This window comes from Tasmannia lanceolata, unplaced genomic scaffold, assembly GCF_043159265.1.
Source record: "Tasmannia lanceolata isolate RefF3 unplaced genomic scaffold, GAP_Taslan_0.1 ptg000016l, whole genome shotgun sequence".
Lineage (NCBI taxonomy): Eukaryota > Viridiplantae > Streptophyta > Magnoliopsida > Canellales > Winteraceae > Tasmannia > Tasmannia lanceolata.
In genome coordinates this window covers 2,243,016-2,259,285 of record NW_027518693.1, presented here as the reverse complement: position 1 = coordinate 2,259,285, position 16,270 = coordinate 2,243,016, and the positions used below count along the sequence as shown (strand labels likewise).

The 16,270-nt window shown below is 35.2% G+C and overlaps 1 protein-coding gene across 1 annotated transcript; it reads left to right on the top strand.

Annotated features, from left to right (window-relative positions):
• The first annotated feature begins 1,703 nt into the window (after positions 1-1,703).
• Positions 1,704-15,648, top strand: LOC143848610 (pyruvate kinase 2, cytosolic-like). Its single transcript, XM_077357584.1, has 16 exons — positions 1,704-1,862; positions 2,151-2,247; positions 2,339-2,436; positions 3,978-4,133; positions 6,007-6,084; positions 6,193-6,324; positions 8,698-8,778; positions 10,450-10,518; positions 10,641-10,730; positions 12,316-12,460; positions 12,556-12,644; positions 13,110-13,205; positions 13,313-13,380; positions 13,481-13,580; positions 13,714-13,770; positions 15,218-15,648. The coding sequence occupies exons 1-16, from the start codon at positions 1,794-1,796 to the stop codon at positions 15,362-15,364; spliced, it is 1,572 nt and encodes a 523-aa protein (XP_077213699.1). The 5' UTR covers positions 1,704-1,793; the 3' UTR covers positions 15,365-15,648.
• Positions 15,649-16,270: the final 622 nt, after the last annotated feature.

The following is a 16,270-nucleotide window of genomic DNA, read 5'->3' as shown; positions in this document are numbered from 1 at the left end:
GTCACCCGATGATGTTTTACAAGATCAATAGTCTTGATTTCATATACATGTTCACTCATGTCCCTTTTTAAATCCCAAAATTATTACCAGGGAGAGGGCAATTTCGTAGTTTTAGTTACAAAATTTTCGGTAAAACTCGAGGGCATCTAATGAAGGTTATAGCATCAATACAAGGGCTATAAAATAGCCTAAATTGTTGTGAGGTGGTACAAAAGTCCTGACACTCTTTGGCCGTGATTCAGCTTAAGTTGATAACCAAAGCATAGAAACTCTTGCCGAATCTCTCTTTCCAATTCATCCTTGTCTGAATTGGTGGATCATCAACATCTCATCATCGCGTCAAAGCTTTCCACCAATCCGCTACTCGACCTCTAAACCTTCCAACCACCAATGGCACTTGCCTTTTCACTGGAACCTGATAACCTTTGATCAGTTCACTGACCCAATTCCAATCAAAGCCAGGAATCAGCTCTGTTGAAATAAATTGCAATGCCTAACTTTTCATTGATCTAGCAGTGAAGATCTTCTAAGAATTCTTGAAAAAGATATTTTGTTAAAGTCTAAAGAATGTTTAGAGATGGGAATAATTTGAGTTTGGATGAGAAAGTGAATCTAAAACTAAAGAACTAAAACCAACCAAGATTTGAGCATGCCGCAGAATTTTTCAGTAATTGTGACTAAGAACTAAGCTCTAAAGACCTTGCGTCTTGCTGAGACTTCTGAAAGAACGAATGTAGATCTTAAGTACATTGTTCACACAATTCTCAATATGTGAGAGTATCAAATAGATTGATGATTAATCTCGAACTTACACAAACAAAGGCTAACCGAAACATGAGGATTCAATTGGTTTTGTCTGAAGAACTTGAGAATTTTCAAATGTTGAATGTTGAAGCTCCCAATCGAACTTGAAGGATTGTTGTAAGATATATTTCGAACTTAGGTCAGACATTAATCAGCAATCATATCGAGGGACTTGGGGTCTTAGAATCTATTTCTATATATGCTATTGTTTATCTATTATGGTATAAAAATTCTAATCAAATTATCATAGCCGTGTGATCAAGTGTGATGAAAAACATTTATCTAATTGACACAGCTCCATATTCCACATGGGTCCACTAAAGTGTGCTTTAATGCATCATTCATGTGACATGCCTTTAGGGCTGCAAATGAACCGAGCCGAGCTGAGCTTTGGGGTGTTCGGGCTCGGGATTTGAACCCAAGCCCCCTCTAAATCCGGCGCCTTAATCACACTCGGCCAAACTTTCATTTGTGATTAACAACCCACATGGGTCCACTAAAGTGTGCTTTAATGTATCATTCGTGTGACATGCCATAGGTAATCATGCCCAAATATTCCACATGGGTCCACTAAAATGTGCTTGATGCATACTTCATGATGCCATGCATTAAGTGATCCAGTCCATTGCCAGTTGTGCATGTGGAACATATATAGGGTGATTAAATTTAAGTCCTTTGTTTACCCTGCATAATCGGAATACTAGGAGTCAAATATCCCCCTTAACTTATCTTACATATTTTTTTGGTAGGTAGGTTGGGATCAAACCTCTAACAATACAAATGGTTTGAAGGGCATTTTAGCAATTCAGGTTGGTAGATAGCACACTCTACCTGTCCTTCCAACGCCAAAAATCCCCGGTGGGACCCACCTCTAACAGTTCCTCGATAAGTAGAGGCCTTTGTCTCTCCAAATTCCGCGCCAAAAAAAAATCATACCAAACCAAACCAAACTCCTTTCTCGTTTCTCTCTTCCGATACGATACGATACAATGCAAGGAGGACAAATGGTGGTTGAAGAGCCCGTGCGTCTCGTTTCCGTTCTCACACCCACCATGCCAGTAATCTCTCTCTCTCTCTCTCTCTCTCTCTCTCTCTCTCTCTCTCTCTCTCTCTCTCTCTCTCTCTCTCTCTCTCTCTCTCTCATTTACAGCAGAGGTCTCAGTTAGAGCATCATTTTATGTTTTACATTGAATTTTTCTCTGTTTTTTTTATTTAATGTTGTGTCCAAGGTCCTCTTTTTCCCAATAATTGGAAATTTTCTTTATATAAAGTTTATGGCATAAAAACACATGCAAATTCTTTAGTATTTTAACCCGAATTGTGCTAATGACCTTTAAAATCTACAGTCTTTTGTCCCATCATTGACCAAAATTGTTGGGACCCTTGGACCAAAATCACGCTCTGTTGAAGTGATTGAAGAATGCCTAAAAGCAGGAATGTCAGGTGATTTTATGGATGATTCTCAGAATGCATTGCAGAGTTGGAACTTATTTCCATTTCAATGACTAATGTGATTTTATTTTGTAATTGACAGTTGCACGCTTTGATTTCTCTTGGTCAAATGATGACTACCACCAGGAAACTCTTGACAAACTGAGGATAGCTGTGAAAAATGTTAAAAAACTATGTGCTGTAAGTTGCAATTTATGTCCTATTTAGTCTATTTTAGTGAAATTTCATGGATGTTGCAAGGTGCTAAATACCCTTTCGTTGACATAAGATTCACATATTTTATAGGCTTGCTTCTTCCAAAACTACGTTAATAAAGTTGGTCTTAGTTTTCATTAAGTGATAGAAAGTATAGCATGTAATTTAGCAGCTTCATGTTCAGGTATATAGATATTATATGTTGTGGATGATTCTTTTACTGCTATTTTGATTTCTTCAGTGTTTCATTTGCCACCCCTTAACTGTTAAGGCCCTGTTCGTTTAAGATTATGACAACCGATTGTATGTGCCAAACAAATTATTGGACTCAAAATTAATGTAATTTTGACTCCAATAATCGGTAGGAGGCTTAGAATCGGTTGTCACAATCTCAAACGAACAGAGCATAAGTATTAGGATGATTCGTCCTTTTTCCTCTCTTTTTTTTCTTATGATGTAAGGCAGGTTATAGGAAGGGTAATAAATCCCCAGAAATTATAGGGATGTGCTGGAATATAGATATTGAAGGATTTTTTTAGAAATCGGATAATCTAAATCATAGACTAAGAGTTCTGAAAATTGCAGGAAATTGCAGAAGTTGCATGGTTTTTCTAGAAGGTATAAAACTAAACCCAGAGGATAAAACTGTTGTAGGCTTATAGAAAGAAAATTTACAGGAATAAACATGGATGAAGACTGAATTAAAGATCAAACTAGAGATAAAAAAAATTAATAATAATGGAAGTCTTAACCTACTGAGGTATTGTATGTTATGGATGATTCTTTTACTGCTATTTCAATTTGTTCAATGTTTCGTTTGAAACCACTTAACTGTCAAGTATTATGATGAATCATCCTTTTTCTTATGATGTAGGACAGGCTATGGTAAGGGTAATAAATTCCAGAAATTATAGGGATGTGCTGGAATATAGATATTGAAGGAATTTTTTCTGTTCAGAAATCAGATAAATTAATCTGTTTTTCTTTCTTTCTCTGATAATTTCATGTAAGTTGGGAATTATTTCCCATGGCCATTCAGATTTTATGATTGGTTTCTGTTTCTAATGTTTGCTAATATAAAAAACAGAATAAAAAAGAAGAGATCGACTCTCTTTCCCGCACAATTAGCACATTCTTCTGCTGTTTTTTTATTTCAGCATTAGGGACTGTATAACCCGAGGGGAAAAAAAGTTCTATTTGCTTCTTCTTCTTCTTCTTTTTGTAAAAGCAAATAGATTGTTGCCTTTGAAGAAATCTAAGGCAAACAGACCCACAACAGAAGTTGGAATCTAGATCTTTGCCTTCGAAGAAATCAGCTCCATTCAAAACTAGATCATACTTAAAATGCTTTTAATAATTCACTGGCAAGAGACCATGTTGGTTCCTCCCAGTATGATATAATATAGACCATGTTGGGTCCTCTCAATGTGATATAGTGACTTATCTATTTTACTGTATGCTGTCAATCTGTCATGGTTTTTTTATTTGCATAGCTTTAGTGTCTAATTCATCATTTTTTTTTTCAGGTTATGCTGGATACTGTGGGTCCTGAGATTCAAGTTTGCAATACATCTGGGGACCCCATTGAGCTGAAGGCCGATGCCCAAGTTACGCTTACTCCAGACCTTTCTCAAGAACCCTCAGCTGAGGTCTTACCTATTAATTATGCTGAACTTGCAGAGGTATGCTTGAGATCTTAGTTTTGGAAGAGGGGGCAGCGCTGATGTTGATTTTTCATTCTGCTTTCTCTTTGTTATTGAAGTAGTTCTCTTCTTCGTTTTCTAAACAATAAGTAGGTCTCTGAATTGTGAAGTATTCATAATCTTCCATTCAAATCATATGAATCCTTTGGGAGAAGTGGTGTCAGAAATGATGTAAATATTTTCTGGATAAAAAGCAAATTTTATTTTTTTTTCTTCTATCCCACACATGCGGAGAGAGCTCTTAAACCAGCTATGTCCTGTCAGTCTGTCACGAAGAAAAGAAAGTAATTTGATACTTTTGGAAATAAACAGTCCTTAAAAAACAACTGCCTGTAGCAAAATGGTTTATCCAAGCTTGTTCATGATGAAATACATCAAACATCCAATAAATAAATGCTAGAATTATTGACCAAATGTTCTCTCTCTTTTGCTTCTGAGTTTATATCGCTATTTGACTACGAGGAAATCAAACCCAGATCTCTCTCTCTCTCTCTCTCTCTCTCTCTCTCTCTCTCTCTCTCTCTCTGCAACAAAGAAACAAGAATAGAGAATACAAACCATGGGTTTTGAAAAAGAAGCTAGTTCTTCTTCCGAAACTCACAATCTCCCAAGAGAAGGCACCCTTCTTCTCATCGAATCCCCCAAACTCTCATCTCAACTAAAAACTTTCGCCAACGTGTTTATACCCATTGTAGGCACAGGCGTTCTCAGACTTCCATACACATTCAAGAAAACTGGATGGATCTTTGGACTTCTCATCATCACATTTGTCGGAGTCCTCACATACTGCTGCATGATGCTCCTTGTATTCACCATATGGAAGCTCGATAAGGACTAATTCTCCAAAGTCACCTCCTTCGGTGATCTGTATATCATCGTCTGCGACCCGACTGGAAAGTTCACCATCAATGCCATGCTCGTCTTCAACAATGTGAGTTCTATGTGAGTTATCTAATCTTCATTGCCAACATCTTAGCCAATCTCTTTAACTCTGAACGTCGTCGGATTTGGGTGTTTCTGTCCAAAACCCTTTACATCTGGGTGATTTGCCTTCCAATTGGGTTTGAATTTGATTGGGAAATTGTCCCATCTTGCCCTCTGGGTATTTTCGGCGAAGTCGTCAATCTCCATGCCATGTGTGTTGTTATGGTGGCAGATGTGATGATTTTCCTCAGGGGAAGCAAGTGTGGAGACTTTTGGTGTGGGGCGGGGGGGTTGATTGCCTGATAATTTTTAATTGAACAGAACCAAGGATGACATCTGTAGCTTTTCTTTGGAGTGTGGAGTCCACACCAGACTCATGCAGTAGCATTCCTTTAGTAAGGTGTGGGGTCGGGTGTCTTTCTGTGTTTTTTTACCTTCAGAATCTGAAACAGATGATAAGAATAATTTCAGGAAGAACTTGGAGTTTTCCATGGGCTTCTGATCCTACGATGTCAAGAAACCAATCTTCACACCCATAGTAATTAGGGATAATATTGGACGGCATAAGATTCTTGTAGAAGCTTTCTCTTTCAGTAATTTCACAATGTTATTTACTTATTTTTCCTATTATTAATAGCAGTTATATTTATTCTTTCGACATTTCAATAAGCCAAACCTTGACACTGTGTACAATAACTTATAATCCTTAAGGCATTTGCCACTTCTGTCTTGGTTATAAAGTGTCACTCCTATTTCTTTTTAAAACCCATGGCCTTATAACAGTAAACCCATTACTTCAATCATTATAGAAACATAAATATGCAATTTTCATTTTCATATACGATTCATAATTAGTTACCTACATCTCTATTCCTGTTCTTTTTTCTTCTTTAATGTTTTTTTTTACTTTTTCAATATTGTATTATAGGCCGTTAAAAAAGGTGACACCATCTTTCTCGGGCAATATCTTTTTACTGGAAGCGAGACAACATCAGTATGGCTCGAGGTGAAGCTTTTATTTGTGGTTACTACTTTTCTTTGAGTGGAATATGTTGTTGATCAATATACAAGTTCTAGATGTTTTTCTATAAATATTGTAAATTTCTTTATGAAGGTATTGGAGAAAAATGGTCGAGACGTCATTTGTCTCGTGAAGAACAGTGCTACACTTGCTGGCTTTATTTTCACTATGCATGCCTCCCAAGTCCGTATCAATTTACCTACTCTGACTGAGGTTGATAAGAAGGTAATTTTTTACTTCTTTTGTTGCTATCATAAATGATGCAAATGTTAAATCTTATTATAGTAGCATACTTTGTCAGTCATGTTGCATTTTCAAGTACCATATTGTTCTTCTCTATTAAAGTTGAATATCTATCATGGTTTAGTTGAATTACATCATAATATTGTGCCCATCCCTTTTCACTATTATTCATTGTGAGTTCAGCCAACATTTGTCGATAAAATTCCTTTTGAGCCATTATTTCGTACCTCTATTTTGCTTGTTAGCTAGAGGAGAGTATCGATTTAACTTGATTCATCTATAATTTTCAATGGTGTGATAATTTTGTAAGTGTGATGAATGATTTTGCTTGAGCAGGGAAATTGTTTGATACCATTATTCTATTGAAACCACTATGTACTTGCTAATAGTTACATACAATTTAATGTTGGGAGCTGATAAATTTTCTCCTTCTTTGGCCACTCCCTATTCCATAAAAATGGATTAAGTCCAACTATCAAATCTCTCACACTATTCTCTCTCTCTCTCTATATATATATATATATACACTATTAATTAAATATAGAATTTTTCTGATACCATCTGTGCTCATCCTTTCCCTTCTGCATTTGTATTATAACTTCCAAACTCATTATCTCTCTATCATCCTCTATGTCATGGCTTCCTTTATTGAACTCAATCCAAAACCTGAAAATTTTTCTTACCCCTTTTGGTAGCTAAGCAACGCTAGTGTTATTTTTTACAATTTATCATTGAAAAAGATCAGTAGACCGGCATTTGTCGTACTTCAGAACACCAATGTGTTGTCAGATATTAAAAAGGAGTGATGTTAGAAAGGAAAACTTTCCTGATTTAATTGACGACTCTGATTATATTCATTCGCTGCTTGTACGATTCAGCATTTTGAAAGGTAGTACATAGAGGTACCTCGCGTCCGCAAGTGATAATGGCCCGGAAGTAGCCGCCAACCTGCATTCCTTGCCCCGATTGAATGGAATAGTTCCCACTGTAGGCTATTACTCTGTATCATGGTTTAAAATTTCGGCCGTTTCGGCTAAAATGTGTCGGTTTCGGTTGAAGCCCAGAAATTTACGTAGAATTGAAATTTTAAAAGAATCTGCCAAAAAATCAGTGAAATTTCCGCAGAGATTTTGTTTTCATGCTTATTTACAAGATTTCCCCGAAATTTTAAAGACTTCCACTGGAAATTGGAAATTTTTTAAAAATGAATTTTTAACCAATTTAACATGATTTCGGCCAGATTTTCCTCCGAAATCACAATATTTTGTTTTCAGTGGTGACCAAAACTAATACCGAAAGCGAAATTTGAAACCTTGCTCTGTATAAATGATAAAACTTTACATGACATGGAAAAGCATAAATACCTTCCAAATACAATCTAATTCCCATTTATACATGAAATAACGTTTATTTCCTTCAGTGTCATACTGCTGCTTAGATAATTTTGCATATACTTGGATCTGTGGATAATTTGCCTCTCTTTGATACTTGCTAGCTTCAATGCTTTCTGCTCTAGAATCTTCTGGAATATTTAATTTGCATGCACATGCTCTCAACCTCAATCTACAAACCCTAGTGATCTCTCTGATCAACAAATCCACGTAAAAAACAGATGGGTAGGCTTTAAGGAATATTTAACAGGAGCAAAAATGTGATAAAACAGAAACAGCCTTCACTTATCTACAATATTTATTGAGACATATTTTCCACAAAGATGCCCAAATCGAATGATTCCTTAAATTTCCAAATAGTTTCCTAGAAAATTCTAAAAAACTGTTTGCGCAACAGTATGGGCCTTTCTTATTTGACAACATGAATAATGATGTAAAATTTAAATGATGGTTTTCTTTTTGAATTGTTGACTATTAGAATCGAGGTCCAAATATTTTTTGACTTTTATGCTACTAATTTATTTAAAATCCAATTCATAAATGTTTAAGTGGTTTGATAAAATCTTGTGCTACTTGAAAAGCTTCTTTTTGTGAACAACCCTTGTGCTTAAATACATTCACATGTTCATCATCTAAAAAACAGGAAAAAAGAAGAAGAAGAAAATATCTTTAAGGCTAAAAATGTCAGTTTCTTGATGTTATACATAAATCTAATTATTTTTCAATAAGATAAAAAGATCAAATTATCAATTCACCAAAAATGAAAGCTTACATGAAAGAACTTCTAATCGTTTCTCTACTTCCAAAGTTTGGGCTGAACTTTGCTGTACTTATCTTTTTTTCTGTAAATAGTGATCTAATTCTTCTAAAATGTAGCAGTCTATTTCAGTAGTTTTATTGGGTTGTTAGTTGATATTACTTGAGCACTTCATTTTACTTGTTCTTGGTTTTGTAACTTGAACAGGTCATTTCAACCTGGGGGTCTCGTAACAATATCGACTTTATCTCCCTTTCATATACTCGCCATGTAGAGGATGTAAGAGAGGTGAGTTTTATGTTTGACCTTCTTTTTTTGTCGTGTATGAGTAGCTTTAGTTGTAATAATCTTCATAACCAATTCTTTTTTAGGCTTAATGCAGTTTGTTCTACTAAACTAAAATCATAGTCTTATCTTGTAGTATGGGTGACTTGTCGTTTATAATATGAATATAGTATTTTCAATGCTGAATAAGTAAACATTCTATGCATGGCTATAACACCTCTTGGAATGTATTAGGTATTCTGAGTTAGAACATTCAGTTAACCAAAATTCCTAAATGTTAAACCTTATGTCGAAGAAATCAGTTCATGTAATGCCCAACAATAATTAATGAAAATTAAAGTGCGTGCAAAATGTTATAGAACTCGAGCAATGTAATTTGCACTTTTAAACGTGGAACACACACACACACACACACACACAGAGACATAGACAAAGACATAGACAGAGGACAGTATATCTTAGTTGCATTACTCTGTCCACATTAATCTAACTAGCTTTTCATTGTTACGTGAGATTCTTTCATAATGTTTAGGAATTACTCAATAGATGAAAAGAAACACTGGAAGTACACTCTGCAAATGAGGGTTTGTTCAACCGCTATATTTGTATTACTTGTGATATGCTATTATTGCAAGAAAAATAAAGGAATTCAAAATTAAGATATATCCATTTCATTAAAATAAATACGGAAAAGTAATTTCACTGCACATTACATCCATACATGTTATCCAGGTTTGACTCTGCAACAGTGTCTTGTTCGTGGCTCATCTAGGAAACAAAATTCATCTTGAAGTGATATATGCATGTATTGGGATCAAGCCCTTAGGTTGGCAGTCAAATGTTTAATATAGAGAGGTCATTGCTATTTCTCCATCCATTCAAGTCCAAAGTCCATAGTTGGGAATTGGCATTCCCAATGGTTAGATCGAAACCCTCTTGTAATTGAAATGATCTTTCAAGGCTGAAAGTCGATGCTAAGAGATTAGGGGTGGAATTTTCATTATTTGATGTTATCTTTTCTCCTCCTTGTTTACCCCGTATTTATAGAGAGATGAAAGCCTCATGAATTTTCTTATTTTTAAATAATTTTTTAGATTATGAAAAATACCAAAGAATACTACAAAATCTAGAAAAACTTGTGCTTCATTTTCAACCAATTACAGAAGGACACAAAGTCACAAATTGAAAACACAAATGAAATGGTGTGTACAGAAGGACTCTTACTGGTTTGATGATGTGACAAACTCACCTTGTTAAGGTTGCTCTTACCATATTTTGATGATGTGACGAACTCACCTTGTCGTTTCTTTTTAATTGGCTGCTAAGAGCTTTTTGGGAATTGTAATAACTGTTAACAGCTGGTTAAATAATAATAGACAAGGTGAAGTTGTCTCATCATCAAAACATGGTAGTGGGAATATCAGTAGCCTTTATTAAATTCTTAGTTTTATATGTTCCTGAAAAGTAGACACACACGTAATTGTCTCTCATGCATATGTTATGTCGCTTATTCCAGCATACAGTAAGATAACTTTAAACATGATAAATTTATGGTGGTCGATTATCATGCATATGAACCCTACCAGCTATCACACTTTCATAAATAGAATTGGACTTCTTTGCAGTGTTTTGACTGGATTCTTTAATGTTATTTCTTATGTTATTGTTATGCAGCTTAGAGCTTTCCTCAAAAAGCAGAATCTTCATGATACCCAAATATTTGCCAAAGTTGAAAACGTGGAGGTGAAGAAAAGATTTTACATGGAAATATTTTTTAGTATTTCTATCTAAGAATTTTTCTTTATTCGTTGTACCTTCTAGATTCTAGTATCTCCGGATCTTACTTTATGAGTTGAAATTGTCAGGGTCTGAAGCATTTTGACGAGATCCTCCAAGAAGCAGATGGCATTATCCTCTCTCGTGGAAATTTGGGAATTGACCTTCCCCCTGAAAAGGTAAGCAGAGATGCCTCTATGGACTCCAGGGATTTCCACTTAATTTTTATTTCTTTTTTCATGGTTTAGGTTTTTTACATGCAGGAATCACTGATTATCAGTATTTACATTCTTACTTTACCGGTTGATTGTATACACAGAAACATTGCTCTTTATCATTCCACCGTACATCATAAATGTGTAGTTAGCTGAGGAAATTTCAATTGATATCCTTTCTACTAATGTAGAAGTTAAATGTGCATTTCATTTAGTACCAGTTGATATTTCATTGGACTATATTGCATTTATGACAAAAGCAAATCAGAAATTCACATGATTTTGAAGTTCTCGTAGTTTTGATTTTGTAAGATATTTTCCATGACAATTTTTTTTGAAATGGTATTTTCCATGACAATATTCGAAACAATCATAGATTGTCAGTATTTTGACAATTTTTTTAGAAACAAGGTTCTAATACACACACACACACATATATATATATATATAGAGAGAGAGAGAGAGAGAGTCTTTAAGTAACAATGTTGTGAATCTCTCAATGTTATATCGATCAAGCATAACTAAGAACTTATCACTTTTGGATACCTTTGAGTTCCATCTTCTTAGAAAAATAATGGGTCTTTGCAAACCCATCATGACATTCTTTCCCCTTTTCTTTTTGCTTTGATTTTGATCTTAACAATACGGTGGTGTAATTGATTTAGTGAGATTTTTAGGTTTCAAAGTAAGGATCATGGTTCCCCAAAATATACTTTCCATATATAAATCTTCCGTTTTGCCCATTCTTCTTTCAATATTAGGGATCGTGATTTCCCTCTTTAAAATTTCCAACCGTTTTTCCTTTTTAACGTTACTAGCCTTCTTAATTTAACCATCAAATGACCCTAATTACTTACCCTAATTATGCATATTGAATGGCTTTATGAACGTTAGATCAATTTAATAGCAAGACCTACTATAACAATGGATTTATTTTTTTTAAAAGGAAAGTTCACACGTTTTTCCCACAAGAGGGAAAACGTGGAACTCTCTTACTTGCTATTTATTCGTCACTTTTAACTTGTTTTTCCATATACAAGAATTTCCAAGAAAAATCCTATAATTAGTAGCCATTTTATATATTTATTGAATTAAATTAGGGCCCTTGATTTTCAACTCGTTTGATCCAAGATAATCAAGGAAAGACGAAACAAATCGATAATCTCGACCCTAAATTTTGATTCAATGGTCTAGAATTTACAGTTTTAAAAATAACTTTATAGATTTAACGAGGGTAGTCGTTACAGGTAGGGAATGAGGAAACCATCAAGCACTATCCAATGGTTTATGTACTCTAATCCCACCATCACCTACCTCCTTCCACATAGAAGCTACCACCACCAATCTTGGCGACTCAACGGAGCATATTCTGTGAATGAATTTAAAGCATCTTAAGAAGTATCTCTGAAAGACTTCATTTCGCTAGCTTTTATCTTGCCTTCTTTCATACAAACATGAAATGCAACATGAAAGTTTTTTGTTTGCTCTGATTTTAGCCTTATATCTGAAATGGTGTTCCCTACTAATGTCCTTGATCCCTCTATCCCAGGTATTCTTATTTCAGAAGTCTGCCATTCATAAGTGCAACATGGCTGGAAAACCTGCCATAATTACTCGAGTGGTTGATAGCATGACCGATAATCTACGCCCAACTCGTGCAGAAGCAACTGATGTAGCAAATGCTGTACTTGATGGTCAATAAATTCTTGCCTTGCTCGAATCTGTTTTTCTTTTCCTAATGTTTCAAATTCCTTATAACTAAGAGCTTCATTTCCTTCTCTCTGTGCAGGGACTGATGGCATTTTATTAGGTGCAGAGACACTTCGAGGTCTCTATCCTGTTGAAACAATAAAAACCGTCGGTAGAATATGTGCTGAAGTAAGTATTTTTCCAATATAGAACTTGATGTTGAATGATGTATTGGTAATACCAAAATTTCGGATTTCGGCTGGGGCTGACACCTAAAGACGAAAGTACTTTAATTCGGTGTCAGCCCAGATTTCAGCCGAAATTTTGGCCAAATTTTTTTTTTTTAATTTTTTTTTCAAAAATTCCACTTTTTACGGAAATTTCAGCCCAAAATTCTCAAATTTCGGCAATTTCGGAAAAAAAATCTGCCACAACCGAAATTTGTTTTTTTACCGAATTTTTGCCGAAACTGACACCGGAACCTAAATTTCAAATTTCACAGGCATTTGCCTCAAAATCTGAATCGATGTTTGCATGATTCACTATTCTGGTTGACTCTAAATAACCATTATATATGCTGCATTTGCTTCAAATTCTGAATCAATGTGTGTATAATATAACTAATCTGGCTAACTCTAAATAACCATTCTGTAGGCTGAAAATGTGTACAACCATTCTCTTCATTTCAAGAGAATTGTCAATCATGTTGGAGAACCAATGTCACATGCGGAATCTGTTGCTTCATCAGCGGTATATAAATATCTAATCTGCTATGTCCAATGCCATTCCGTCCTCTGGAGTCTAAACTCTAATGAGATGAATTGTGATATGCATTCTAATTTTTTTGTTTCCTAAAGGTGCGTGCTGCAATTAAGGTCAAAGCTGCCGTGATTGTTGTCTTCACCTCATCTGGGAGAGCCGCGAGGTACTCGTTTAGAAACTATTTATCTCCAAATTACTATTTTCCATGAATTGGCATGAATATAAATACTGGATGATCTACTGAACTTCATATGTATTTGTAGGTTGATTGCAAAATATAGACCTACAGTGCCTGTATTGGCTGTCGTGATCCCACGTCTTAAGACAAATTCATTGAAATGGACTTTCTCTGGTACATCACAGGTACGAAGGTTTCTAAGCTGGGTTTAGGACAGATATATTTATTGGAATTTTCTATGTAGCCTTTAAAATTTTGGAAACTTTTCATCGCTTTTTAATTTCTGACAAAGAAAGTAACATTGCAATGATGATGCAGGCTAGGCAATGTCTTGCAGTAAGAGGGATCTATCCTATTCTAGCAAATCCTAATGTGGTACGCATTAAGTGCTTAATTAAAACTACATAAAATGATTATTCTCCGAGGCTCCCTCTCAAGCTGGGAAATGGATGTCAATCTTTCCTAGCTTGGAATTAAATTCTGATGTTGATTTCTTTTTTTTCTTTTTCTTTTTTGAATGGTATTCTGATGTTGATTTCTCAGCAATGTTTGGTAAATATGTCTACTAATTGATTTATTGACCGAATATATGTAGTAAAGATAATACCAAATTCATCCTTCTCCCACACATAGTGAGAGTCTACCTCTATATGCTTGGTTTACTCATGAAATACTGGGTTAGTGGCTAAATGAATAGTAGCTTGATTGCCATAGAATAGATTACTGTACATGAATACCCAAGTCATAAAAATAGCGCCTTTAACAAGACCAACTCACAGTAAAAGCTAACTAATAATTAATATCATGGCTCTGTATTCTACTGCTACACTAGATCTTGCCGCCATCCTTTGCTTCTTGCTTTTACAACTCACCAAATTACCTTTGAAAAGGAAACGATAACCAGATGTTGATCTCCTGTCATCTGAAGATCTAGATTTGAGATTTCAATGTGTACATTATTCTTATATGCAATACCACGTCCGGGATTAGATTTGAGATGCCTCAAGATGCGATGAACAACTTCTATGTGAGAAGTCCTTCAGGAATGGAAGAACTTGCTGACCAGACACATAGCGTAAGTTAGGTCAGATCTAGTGATGGTAAGATATATCAACTTACCAACAATTTCTTGATATTTTCTTAGATTTGCAAGAAGTTTATCATCGTCTGCTTACAGATGATGATTAAATGCCATAGGTATATCAATTGGTTTCACTCCAAAATTGCCTGACTTTGCAAGGAGATCTAACACATTTCCTCTATGACAAGGGAACATCATAAGAAGATCAGTCTACTTCAATTCCAAAGAAGTATCTTAAATGGCCATGTTTTTTTGTCGAACACATTCTGCAAGTACTGTTTCAATTTCTTTATTCCCTCTAGTCATCACTCATTAGAACATTATAATCAACATGGACTGTAAGATCTATCATACATGTCTTCATTTTCTTCACAAATAATGTATGATTTACAAAGCTCCTGTTCTTTCCAATCTCTAGAATGGCATCACTGAACGTTTGGAACCAAGCTCTAGGTGATTGTTTGAGTCCATAAATAGTCCTCTTTAGCCTGCCATCCTTCCCTTTCTCCTCTGAGGAATAAATCCTGGCGGATCTATGTAGTATTGAATGAGGGAAAAAAGGGACACGAGATGGCCAATGTTGTTCACCTTTTATTTTTTGTCCAGAAAATGGTTTTATCTATGAAGAATTGAATGTAATAGGATATATTGGTAAGAAAACTCCAAGGCCTACATAGCATAGTGTATTATATTTCTGCAATAGTCAACAGCATTCATTCAATTACTAGCTTTATTTGGCAGGCTACTGTGGTTGGTTCCAATGAAGAGTCTGGACTCAAACTTGCTCTGAATCACGCTAAGATGGTGGGTTTAGTGAAGCCTAGCGATCAAGTGGTAGTCTTCCAGAAGGTCGGGGAGTCTTCAGTCGTCAAGATTATCGAGCTTTAAGACTAGAAAAAACACCCACCATGTCCAATTTTCAGAGCAGTAGTTTTGTCACCATTCTGTGAACCAAATTTTGTTATTAATTTTCTGTCATGATAACAATTTGTGCATTTCTATATGGAAGTACCAAACTGTTTAGTCTACAAAATTGTATAGGATACACTCTGAGTTACCTTAATCGTCCTTCAAAACTTACCAGTGTTAACCCATTTGTGAGTACACATAGGAAGCCATAATCTTACATAAATTTTAATACAAGTGAAGATTTTATAGAAAGTATCACTGAAGTGAAGATTTTATAAAAAGTATCACTGTGTAATTCATAAAGAGCAGAAATTTCCTTTAATTATCTTCACAGCTAAAAGAGATTTGGATCCTACCCATATTTGGTAGGAATTCTTCTTTAACGGCTATTTGAAGAGTAATTTGAATTGGCTTGTGTTCAAGGATGAATGCAAAGCCAGTTTCAACAACGATAGCAAGACTCAGTTAAATAAATTCCTTACACATCGTTATTTGATAAATTGACACCATTGTGTTTTCAGTAGGGGCCTGTTTCTTTGACGTAAAATGGGCATAAAACAAATTTTGCACCAATTATCAAGTGGAAATGGGCATAAAATTTGTTTTAAGCATCTTTTCAAAACCAAACCCACAGTAGGAATATGATGCTGATTCAAACGCCTTATTTTGGGGTGGGAAACAGATTCCCGCATCTTGATTCCGTTCTATTTTTTAATCAGATGTTGAATTGGAATCAGATCGTGATTCCAACCCCTAATTCCAGCAATCCAAAAACCTAGTAGTGTTGTTGAGAGCTAAGGCAAGGAGACCCTGTTATTAGCTCATTTATCACCCAGTTTAATGATATCCGGCTTTGGACCCAAGAGCTGAATTCTAATTCTAATT

What these genes read in the sequence shown, in the direction of transcription:
- LOC143848610 (XM_077357584.1), top strand. Translation starts at nt 1,794, where the DNA reads ATGCAAGGAGGACAAATGGTGGTTGAAGAGCCCGTGCGTCTCGTTTCC. An exon ending in TTCTCACACCCACCATGCCA is followed by an intron (nt 1,863 to 2,150) that starts GTAATCTCTCTC and finishes TAAAATCTACAG; the next exon opens with TCTTTTGTCCCATCATTGAC. An exon ending in CTTTCTCTGGTACATCACAG is followed by an intron (nt 13,581 to 13,713) that starts GTACGAAGGTTT and finishes ATGATGATGCAG; the next exon opens with GCTAGGCAATGTCTTGCAGT.